At 26.4% G+C, this 12,500-nt stretch overlaps 1 protein-coding gene across 1 annotated transcript in view; it reads right to left on the bottom strand.

Moving 5' to 3' along the window:
- Positions 1–3,811: 3,811 nt before the first annotated feature.
- The window catches only part of LOC100212369 (fibrillin-1), a 65,158-nt gene continuing 56,469 nt past the window's right edge, over positions 3,812–12,500 (bottom strand). The window contains exons 23-29 of the mRNA XM_065796423.1: positions 9,698–9,844; positions 8,912–9,061; positions 7,299–7,439; positions 7,015–7,173; positions 6,697–6,837; positions 4,871–4,930; positions 3,812–4,680 (exon numbers count right to left, since the gene is read on the bottom strand). Of these exons, the coding sequence (XP_065652495.1) occupies positions 4,136–4,680; positions 4,871–4,930; positions 6,697–6,837; positions 7,015–7,173; positions 7,299–7,439; positions 8,912–9,061; positions 9,698–9,844 (1,343 nt within the window). The 3' untranslated portion in view covers positions 3,812–4,135. The remainder of the gene's footprint in view (positions 4,681–4,870; positions 4,931–6,696; positions 6,838–7,014; positions 7,174–7,298; positions 7,440–8,911; positions 9,062–9,697; positions 9,845–12,500) is intronic.

The following is a 12,500-nucleotide window of genomic DNA, read 5'->3' on the forward strand; positions in this document are numbered from 1 at the left end:
AATTATCATCGTAAATTTCATGTTCATCATCTTTTGAATTACTGTCCGTTTCCGTGGGAACTAATACGTTTGTGTCTTTTTTTTTCTTGTATAACGCGTCGCATACACCATGATGAATTGCATAATTAAAGCAAAATTGATCAACAATGTCCATTAACTTCACGAGCTTCTATCTTATATTAAATTTTCAGCTAGAAAGGAACCATAAATCCTAATGACACCAGTTTTATAGGTTTTCTTACGTTTGGTTTCATGCAGGTTGATACCAATGTACCTTCTGTCCATAGTTTGAATTTTTTTTCTGGTGTTGGATTTGAGCTGCTGCTTGATTTTCCAGTCGAAGGGCTATTGATAGTAATTCCATGACGCAAAATATGAATCTGCAAAGTAGGTGTGGATCTACTGGAGCACGTTACAACAGAACTGTATCTATTACAGATGTCTTCAACATCTCTTGAATTTGGAATTTTACGCCGAGCAACAAATTTCCATACTGATGACATGATTTATCTGGAGGATATATTTTTAAAATATATTTCATTAAATATATTATCAAAAAATTAAATAACTGATAGAAACATTATGGTGAATTATTTTTATTACATATCTAAGCGTTAATATTTTGTTGAACCAAAATAAACTCTAAAAATATCCGTATATTTTTATATAAATACCCATATATCTTTAATATAAAAGATAGATCATTCTATTTGAGTATTCGAATGCTTCTAATATATTTGCATTTTTTGCTCAATATTCGAATATTTCTTTGGAATACTTAAATAACTTTGAAAATGAAAAAACATGTTAAGCTTTCTAGCAAAATACAATCTAAATAAAAAAATAAAAAAATTAATTACTTACAAATTTTATTTTTTTCTATACCTTTCTATAATAAATAAACATTCAAAAGACACTGTACAAAAAACCGCCATAACCGTTTTTGAAAACCGACGGTTTTCATTTATATCGGTTTGACCAAAAGCCGCGGTTTTCGGTTATTGGTTAAAACCGATTGGAAACCCTACGTATTTGTAAAATAATTACTCGAAGTATACTAGTCATTTTAACATGGAATTTAAAATATATATTAAACATAGTGACAGAACTCATTTGAGAGAAAATAAATAAGAGTAAAGAATATTTTAGAAATGGTGCAAAAACAATTAACAATCATTTTCTGTTTAAGAGACATCGTTCAAATAACCTTGTTAAAGTTTGGTTTGGCTGAATATTTTAACTAGTTTTTGATTTGATCCTGTTTATGGAGTTTTTTTGTTATTTTTTGCTGTAGTTAGGCACATTTAAAAAAAACTTTTTACAGTGTTAGTTAGAAGCATGCAACTGATCCCCAAATCAAAAATCTTTTTTTTTTTTTCAGTTTTCATTTAATATATTTCAATAATATAGTTTACATTTTTATCTTTATAACTTGTTGTGGTGATTACTTCGACCTCTAAAATTTGTTGCAATTATAAAATGTTTACGACCTCTGAAGTTTGTTGCATTTAAAAAATATTTACTTGCAGAAAGTGAGTGTCTTTACTTGAAGAAGTTTACTATATATTTTACTTGACTAAAATAGAGTTTATCATTGTTTTTAACGAAATTGTTTAATCGGTAAGTATTTCGGTAAGAGGATCCATTTAATCAACTTCCTATCGCTTTTTTTGAGTATTATGTATAATTGTATTTCGAGTTATTCTATGTTTTGAGTATTGTGTGTTAATAACTTCTCACGTTTCAAATATTGTATGTTAATTAACTTCGATTGCTTTTTTTGAGTATTGCGTGTAATTTTAAATTTAAAAAATATTTGTTAAACATCAGCACCATAGTCCTTAACGTCTATCAACTGAGTTTCGTTTTGGATTTTATATCCGGTTATAAATTTATTCAAATTCTCAACTATTTTCAGCTGTTACATACAAATCTTCAGTTTAAAAAAATTAATATTCTTTTTCTTATTTTAAATCATCTCAAAGTTTGTTCTTCAGTTTTACAGACGTAGATACTGAAAAATAGCTGTTTTGACCAATGTGTTCCGGTTTGATAATTTTTTTAAACTTATTTTAATTTATATGTATACTCATACATATATAAATACAAACACTTACATACATACATATACACACCCATACATACATACATTTTGTATATATAAATTTTCTTTTTTCAATATAAAGTTTTACATTTACAAATGTTGGAACTTTTATACTTTTAATAAAGTATAATAAAGAATATAATCACCATATCAATAAGAATAAAAATAACAAATATATATATATATATATATATATAAATTATATATATATATATGTATACGTATATGTATGTATATATGTATAATATATATATATGTATATATAGTTTTATACTATATATTATTTTACGGGGGTCAATTTAAAGGGAGTGAGTGTATTGTTAATGTTAAAATTTTTTAAAGAATTACTAAAAAAAGTTCTGTGCATCTTAACCTTGTGTTCTATTAAAATTTTAGGAAGAAATATTTTAGAATTAGTTTAGCCTAATTTTTAAAAACTGAATTTAAATATCTAAAACTGTCTGAAAGCTTTTTCACCAGTGGGTAAAATTTTTAAAAAAATACCCTTAATTTTTTTCTTGACTGAAAAAGTCATAACTTGAAATTCGTAATGTTTTTACAATATTAGTATATACGAGTAGTTTATTTATTATTACAAACATATTTTGTTAACTGACTAAAATTTTCAATATGTTTACACAGCGACGTAGATGGTTTTTTTTAATGTTTCAGATGACACTTTTAGGCATTGCGAAAACTTCAAGCTTATGTAAGTTTGTAGTTTATGTCAAATAAAGTTTTGCGAAAAAAAGAAGAAAAAAAAATTAAGTTGATTAGAGCTTGGTAACTAAAATACCCCGAATGCTTCACACTGACCCCGAATGTGAGGTATATAAATTACCGTATGAATTTAAAAGATTTGAAATAAAGCGATGTTTGTTTATATTAGTATGAACAATTATCCTGTAAATGATAGTTATTTTAACTATTTTTAGATGATCTGCAAATGAGTCTTGAGATGATCACGATCCTTGAGTAATGGATGCTTTAGGAAATCAATAACAGGTATCAATTATTATTTATTAATAAACAGGTGGATAAATCATGAAGTTATGTGTATGAGCGAACCGTCATGTTAACTACTTATGTATGTGTAAACTAAAATCATGATCAACTCATATGTTAGTGTAAGCTTAAACTGGAAAGCATGTTATATACGTTTGTTAGCTAAAATCTAACATGATTAACTTATATGTTAGCATAAGCCTAAATTGTAAAGCGTAATATATATGTTTTTTAGCTAAAACCTAACATGATTAACTTTTATCTAAGTGTAAGCTTAAACTGTAAAAAATGTTACATGTGTGTGTTAGCTATAACTTTTATGTTAGTGCAAGTTTAAGCACTAAAGCTTGTTTATTTATAGAGACAATAAATTAACGTTTCATTTAAAAAAAAAAAAAAAACATCCGAAAAAATGTTTTTAAAAATAACATTTTTAGTTAATAACTTTCAAATATAATAAATAGAAATTTAAAAAGCACGAAAGTAGTACTCAACTATATAATTTTTCATATTTTTAAAGTTTTTCATTTATAATTTTATAACAGTCTGTGTGAAGTACAAAAATAAAAAATGCAAGGAATATAATTCTTGATATAAATTAAAGTATTTGATATAAATTATAATATTTAATATAAATTATAATATAGAGTCACTAAGACAGAAGTAAAAATAAAAATTAACACAAAATAATAAACTCAATTATTATTCTGTGTCAAAAAGATTTATTCATTCACCAAATTTAACTCAAAACTTTGAGTGCAAATCCATAGTTTTGATAGTCTTAAGAGAAATATTTTACAAGTTAACATACATGCTACAAATATTTATAAATTATTACAAACATTTTACAGCTAAACTTTGTTAAGGTCACAAATACCAATTTTATAAAAATTTTTAAATACTAATTATAATAAAAATAATATTTAATACCGGACGCTTTTCATTTTGTATGTATAACCGTATTAACAGATTTAAAATTCTAAAAGCAATCAATCGTTTCAAAAGCTGTTTAATGGACTTTTTTTTTTAGTTTTTAGTTTCATTATTCCACCAATCATTATATAAAACTGGCCACGAAGAAGCCGTGAGAGCACGAGTCGCTAATTTAGTTGAATCGTCATAAGGCGTCGCTGCTCTTTCAAAAGTTCGTACCGAGCCCGTAATATGTTTACCTACTCTCTCAACCGAATTATGCTCGTGTAAAACATTATCTTCATTAGTATCAGGATAATGAAGGACTTCTTTTTTAAGTACCAACGGAGATGTTGGAGCAGGGTTGAGCAAAGGATTGCCTCGCTCATTATACAAATTTAAATATTTAACTTTATTTATTGCATCTTTAGATGTTTTAGATAACTGAGTGAACGATGAGTGTTGAAAACTACTTTGGCCAGCATTATTGCTTGCAGATGTTAGTTCTTGTTTTTGAATTTTATAAAACTCATTTTTCAAGTCTTGCGAGTCTCTAGTTTTCAAAAAAACAGTACGTTCATTTGAAACCGCTTTGTCTGCTTTAAAACCTGTTATCGAGTTCTCATGCTTTACACCAGCTTGGTTTTGCGACAAAAATTCTGAAAAGGTTTAATGTTATCATAGTTAAAACTTAACAGATTTCAACTTTCTGGATATCCGGTAAATTTTGATTTGTATATAATTAAATTATATGCAGCCTAATTTAACTGCAAATCAAAAGTTGGTACATGAAATAGAAACCTAAACAATCCCTTAATAACGGAGAATTTATTAATCACATTAAAATACCTGACGGAGAATCTGCTTCTGAATGACCGATATCCGCTAAACTTAGAGAAGTGTATTGACCTAAATATTTAATATGTATACGTAATATACAAACATAAAATAAAGTAAAAATAAGTAATTAAATTTAAAAAAGTGTTGAAGTCTATATTTTAAACAAAATTAAATTTTTGGTTTTGATTGATTTTGTTTGTCAAATCAACTATATATGGCGCGTTCTATAGCGGAAAAGCAAAAGTAGTCAATTTGTAACTTTTTTTTTGTCAACATTTAATAAATTAGTATTGACGTAGACACAAAAGTTTATTTAAAATATATACTTTTTTACAAAAAAGTTACTTTAAGTTATTTTATTGGTCCAGAAAGTTAGAGTTTTTTCTAATGTTATATGATAAAAAAAAGTCTCATTACAAATACTATTTTAGACATAAACTTCATTGCGTAAGGGGGGGATCCTTAAAATACGTACGCAGCAAAACCACTGATTTAGGACCTTTTTCTTCTCTCCAAGAACGCAACTGTATGTTTTCAACAACTTTTTCCTCTGCGTACGTACACATTATTTATTACAAGATCAACCCCTTCCCTAACGCATAAATTTTTCAAAACAATAAAAACTAAAAAATATTTTAGTCAATTCGACATATGTTATATAGCATGTTAATTTTTTCTCGAAATTCTGTTTTGATAAAAAAAAAAAAGAAATCAAGTTTTAGGAGAGATAGAAAATAAGAGATCAAGCCACGTACGTACTCGCTGTCTTAAACACTCCTGCCGGAATCCGTACGTTTTTGGGTACCACCTCCCTTTATACCTACGTACGTACTTTATAGAAAACCCCTAATCTAAATTATTTTAACATGGAAATAGAGATGGGCTACTCCTATCATTCGTATTGTATTTATCATCGAATTGGAAGCAAAGATGGACTAACTATTTTTTCGTATTGTATTTATCATCGTATTGAAAGTAGAGATGGGTTACTTCGTTCTTTCGTATTTATCATTGGTAAGATACTGCTTACTTTTCTTTAATTAGAAAATTTCAAAAAAAAAATAACTAAATAACTTTTGCAAACTTCATCCCTACGGGCATTTGTTTTTAAAAGTTACGTTCTAGATGTCTTTTAAACGTTCTTTACGGAAGAATGTTTAGAAAACGTTTAAAAGACATTTAAAATACATTTAGAACGTAACTTTTAAAAACAAATCCTAGCTGGGATGTAACATAAGTTAAACAAGACATTAAATTTGTATACTAATATACTTTGTGTATTAGCATACAAAGTATAATGGCATTCATGGTACATAGATTACTTTGTGTACTAATCTATATACCATACAATTTTTAGAACACATTTTAGATAAGCTTGACAGATTTTGGGACAAAGCCAGTCTAACAATTTTTCATGTAACCTACAAAACGAGGCTTTAAATATAATCTAAATATATATATATATATATATGTATATATATATATATATATATATATATATATATATATATATATATATATATATATATATATATATATATATATATACATATATATCTATATCTATATATATTTATCTATATCCATATATCTATATATATATATATTTATCTATATCTATATAAAATTGTTCATCTATTAAATTGTCTATTTGTCTGGAATCATAAACAAGGAAACCTATCTTCCTCACTCTCTAATTTTTTCACCACTAAAAAAAGTTCTCGTTATTACCTTCGATCTTTTAGTAACTTTAAATTATCTCAAATCATTGTTTGATAAAATATGGTCATAAATCGTTATATTATACATACATAATTTAAAACAAAAATACATACGTTCACAATTTTTTCCATCGTAACCAGATGTACATTTGCAAAGATAACCAGTATCATCAAAATTAGCAGTTGGATCTATTGTTCCATCAACACAAGTGCTATTGTGATAACATGGAAAAGATGAGCACGCAGGATAAGGAACTAAAACCATTATTTTATGCTTATATATTTTTATACTTTTGTTATCCATTTATTTATATACCAAATAATAATATTAATAGCCCAACCTTTACTAGCCCATTAGCTCAACATACGCCTATCAATTAAACCAACTTACATTTACCCATTGTATCTTTACCTGATACATCTCTCACTTACCTTCACAAACTTTTCCACTAAATTGAGGCTTGCAATAACATTTGAATTCCTGTTCATCAATAATGTGAAGATCAGGATCATTATTGTTCATAAAATCAACACAACGACCACCTTGTAAACAAGGGGAATAATAACATGGTCCACGTGTTTTAATGGAAACTAAGAAAACAAAAATTTAAATGAGCTGCATCAAAAATTGCAGAATTTTAATAATGTAACATTAAAAAGTGACAATAAAAAAAGTGTAAAAAGTAAAAGCAAAAAGTGTACACAAAAAAACACACTTTCACAATTCCGTCCTTTATATCCTTTACTGCAATTACATTTATATCCATGAGCATCAAAGCTTACAAAGGGAAGATTATCTGAATCTAAGCATGTCCCTTGATTCTCACAAGGATGTAATTCACATGGAAAACGTTTAACTAAAAAAATAATGGCATAATATAACAGTAAGGGTGAGTCTATTCACACGCATGTGCGAATAGACTATAACTTTTTATAGTCTATTTGCACCTAAGAAAAAAACTGAAGTTAAATTTTTATAATAAAATGAACAAAAAATAATATATCGGGTGGACAAAGAAAAATCCAGTCAACTCTTTTGATTTTTTGAAATTTGAGATTTCTCTAAAATCATAAATGCTCTTTATTTCAATTTTTTTATACTAAATGTGTTTATATTAGTTAGGGTTTCAACCTAATTTAAAGGAGCTGTTTGTCAAGAGATCGAATTATATAGCGGGTTGAAGCCATCATTTTGCAGATTTTTTCTTTTTCACCTTATTGGGGGCAATAATCCACTTTTTTTGGATTGGAAGTCTTTTTTTACTTTTTGTTACTCCACCTGTCTTACAAAGAACTCCTTTAACTATTGGCCAAAAATCTTTAATCTTTTGCTCCTCGTGACAATTTAGAGGATTCATATCTTTAGGAACAATTTTCACATTATCTTTGTACCACTGTAGAACTTTTTTAGAATAGTGAGAAGCAGCAAGATCTGGCCAGAAGAGACATTGGTATTTTTTTTTTTTTTCATTAATAGCAAAAGTCTTTTTTGAAGGCATTCTTTGATGTAGAGATCGGCAGTCAAGGTCTTTTTAGTGATAAAACAAGTGGACTGCATACCACAGCTACAAATTGCTTGCCACACAAGAAACTTGGATGCAAATTTTTTTCGTCGTATATATTTAAATAGATTATCGACAGGTTTATCTTTGTTTTAATAGTAAAATTGTTGATCAGGAAGTCTTGAATTTTCTTGTTACTGAATTATCTCGCTGTGACTGGCTTGGATATCTTGCTATTAAACTGAGAATCAACTTTGTCTTTTGAATTATGGAAAGTTTTCTTTCTTCCACTTATCTATGACTGTAGATTTTGGGACATTTGTACATTTAGCAATCAAGCAATATGAAGTCAATGGATTTTTGCAAAAAAAACTAATGTTTATCAACACAATTAAATATAAGGAAGCTTTAATATAAGGAATGATATAAGGAATATTTAATTTAAAAAAAAACAGAAATAAAAAGCTTTTGTGGTTTCAGAGAAATTTCAATTTAAAGTTGACTGGATTTTTCCGTGTCCCCTGATAAGTTATTTACTTTAAAAGTAATATAATCTAAAGTAATAAAAACAACTATAATTACTTAAATATTATTAAATTTTTATTTTACAATTTTCATTAAATTAGAAGAATTTTTATTAAACATGCAAATAGAATATATTAAAGAGTGTCAGTCATTAAATGAAAGTGTGTGGATAGACACTCCGATAATTAAAAAAAAACAAACAAAAAAAACAAACAATTGTATTAATAATAATAATAAAAATAATAATAATAACAACAACACCAACAATAATTATTTTTGTCTTATTAAATTTAAAGATTTACTTTCACAATTTTTTCCAGCATACCCCCTTGCACAAAAACATTCATAATCATCTGGATGCTTAAGATGCAGCTTATGACTTTCACTGGAAGAATCAAAACATGTTCCATTATTCATACATGGAGAAGAGCTACATGCAGCAAGATCAATTTCTGTAACAAAAAACTTTAATTAAACTAAATCAGAACTTTTTTAAGCTTTGTAAAATTTGTTTTTGTAAAACGCTCTGAACTTATTCACATAGATAATTCAATATGTGAATTAAAATGCACCAAAAAACCTTTTTTGATTTTAATTTTTTTTAAAGTGATTTTTGACTTTTATTGAAAATGTGAATTAATATATACTGATACAAGAACTGTTCTATAGAAAACGCTAATACATAGAAATGTACAAGAATATATGTTCAAAGAACTCTGAGAACTGGTAAATTTATAAGTTAGTGGCTAGTTATTTATAAAGAGACTGTTAGTTTATAAGTTAGCAGCAAGTTCCTTAATTGGAGAGCTGGTTAATAAGTTGATAACAATTGCTTAGTTGAAACAAATTTACTAACTTTTAAAAGATCTTAATTTTGTAAGGTATATTTTTAAGACCTTTTGAAAGTAGGTAAGTACTTTAGCTTTTAATTTTTACAAAGACACAAATCACATTAAAAAATAATTTAAAAACAATTATAGTTTTTTACTTAAGTCATTTTAAATTTTAGCCAAAATAAAGTAAAAAGCTATATAAGGTTGAAGTAATAAATTACTTATTCTACAAAATATAGTTGATAAAATAGAAACCTTCACAAAACTTTCCACGATATCCTTGCATGCAAAAGCATTTGAAGTCACGGATTCCAGTAATAGACACTCCTCTTTCTTTTTTGTTTGATTCATCAATACAAAGACCATTGTGTAAACATGGCGTTTCAGAACAAGGATTAGGATCTGGAATAATTTTTAAAACAGTGCAAATAACAAAAAATTATTTCTAATAAAATATATTAAACATAACACAAAAATATATTTAACATAGCAAAAATTTGAATATTTTAGAATCTAATGCAATAACTGAGTTGCAGTCACATGGAGTGATTTCGCATGGAGTTCTTTATAAACCTAAGGTGATCTCAATGGCCTCGAAAAAAAGGTGTGCTCAGAGGCCTCAAAAAAAAAAACATTAGCTTAAAAAAACATTGAAAATATTAAATTAAGCTCAAAAATTTAACTAATCAAAAGTAATAAAAACTTGATTAAAAATTGTGGTGTATTATGTTGTGGTGTATAATAGTTGTGGTGTATAAAAGTTGTAGTGTATAAAGTTGTGGTGTATAAAAGTTGCGATGTATAAAGATGTGGAGTATAAAGTTGTGGTGTATAAAAATTGTGATGTGTAAAGTTGTGGTGTATAAAAGTTGTGGTGTATAAAAGTTGTGGAGTATAAAAGTTGTGGTGTATAAAAGTTGTTGATAAAAGTAATGGTGTATAAAAATTGCAGTGTACATCGAAAAACCAGACAAAAAAAAATTTAGATTTTTTAGTTCTTGAGGTCAAATTTTTGACTTTTTATTATTTGAAAAGTCATTATTGAGTTTTTATAAAATTTAAATAAATTTAAAGGTAATAAAAACATTGCTTCTTTTGTTTTTCAATTATGAAAAAACTTAAGGAGTATATTTTTCATATTTGGGAAAACTAATAGGTAAACCTTTGTAAACAAAAAAAACAAAAACAAAAACAAACAAAAAAATCACAGTTTAACAATGTAATAAAAATTTGAATTGTTTAAAAAGTTTGGACCTATCAAACTTTTAAAAAAGCTAAGTCCTGCATACAAAAAGCAGCCATTATGGGAAAATATAAAGTTCAAAAGGTAAAATGTACACATTTTTTGTCTCTTCATATTACCATTATTTTAAAGTAAATTACAAAACTTAAGGTGTTGTTCAAAAAGAAGCAAATCTGACATATTTTTCTATAAACATCTTTACCCTGACATTACAACAACAGTAATATTATATTGTTAGTTTTTATTTCAGAATAGTTGAAATGACAAACCAAAATATGCTCAAGAGAACTTATTAATGAAAGGAAAGTTATAAAAAAAACTGCATCTTTTCAACTTCTTAAATATATAAAATTAGTGTGTGTATACATATATGCATGTGTGTGAATGTGTGTGTATAATATATTCATGTGTGTGCAATACACACACATACATATATGTATACACACATGTATATGTAAATTTATATACACAATGTTTATAAATATATGTATGTGTGTGTAGTATTCATATTAAAAAAATAGGTTATCAACTTTTTTTTTTAAATTTAACAGTATTTATAGTATGCTTTATGAAATTATTAATTTCTAATTTGTAAATTTAGGGAAATGGACTGAAATGGTTGTGATCTTGTAAGTATTGTTCTTGCAATCTTTGAACCCCACGTCTGGTCATACCAGGTGTACCGGTATGAAGTGAGTGCTAAGATGCAAATGCCTTGATAGGGAACATTTGTTGTGAATGAGTTTTAATTTCTTTTTTGGTTTGGTTGTCATTTGGTTGTCATGTCAACATTTGTCAAACATATCTAATGTAATAACTTTTTTATCATGCTAAAATTCTTGAATTTTTTACCAGAAAGTGATGATTTGCAGAAAGCATTAATATTTTGTTTTCATTTGAAGAAAAATGCTGCAGAGTTGCATCAAATGCTTGTCAAGGCACATAATGATCATGCTTAAATAAGTACTTATTAATAAGAATCAAAAAAAAGTTTAGAAAGTTGGAAATTTGAAAAAACCTTATTTAGATAATTATTTGCCATGAACTCAATAATGTAATATAATTTTTTTAAATCTTCTTTAAATAAAAGTTTCTATTTGTTTACTTATAAATAAGAAAAATGATTAAAATAATGGTCAAGGAATATAAATTTTAGAATAATACACCATAACATAAAGAAAACATTTTTTTATTAAATAAAGGTTTTTCTTGTGAGTTAAGAACAATCTTGAAATAAGATAAAAAACTAATTTTAAAACAAACAAAAATTGATTGATTTTCTATATTGATTTGCTGCATCGAATTAACAAAAAAAATATATATATATACTTGTTAATTAATATTAGAAATATATAATTCAATTTTTTTAAACTGTATTCACCTGCCCGGGCTGAGCGGGCCACTGTAATTGAGGAGACTCGTTTTTATTTTTATATACTTTTCAAATTATTGTCTCTCAATCCCTTAACTTTAAAACACAAGCAAAGCTGCTGTGCAGAAAAATAAATTGAGTGCGCGCTACCAGGGACATGGTGGGATCCAACTCGAAACATCTAACTTACGAAGCAAGAAGTTCTTGCCTACAAAACTCTTCTTGTCATAAAAAAAAGTTATACCTGTAAAAAAATTATACCTATAATTTTTCAAAAATAATTTGTAAAACTCCCATCAAATTTCAATTATATTCATGTTAAAAAAATTATAAATAATTAAAAATTTTAAATAGATAAATAATTTATAATTAAATAATATTTTATATATTATATATATACATACAATATATATGTGTATATAGATATATATATTTAAATCTCT

The sequence above is a fragment of the Hydra vulgaris genome, chromosome 04 (assembly GCF_038396675.1).
Source record: "Hydra vulgaris chromosome 04, alternate assembly HydraT2T_AEP".
NCBI lineage: Eukaryota > Metazoa > Cnidaria > Hydrozoa > Anthoathecata > Hydridae > Hydra > Hydra vulgaris.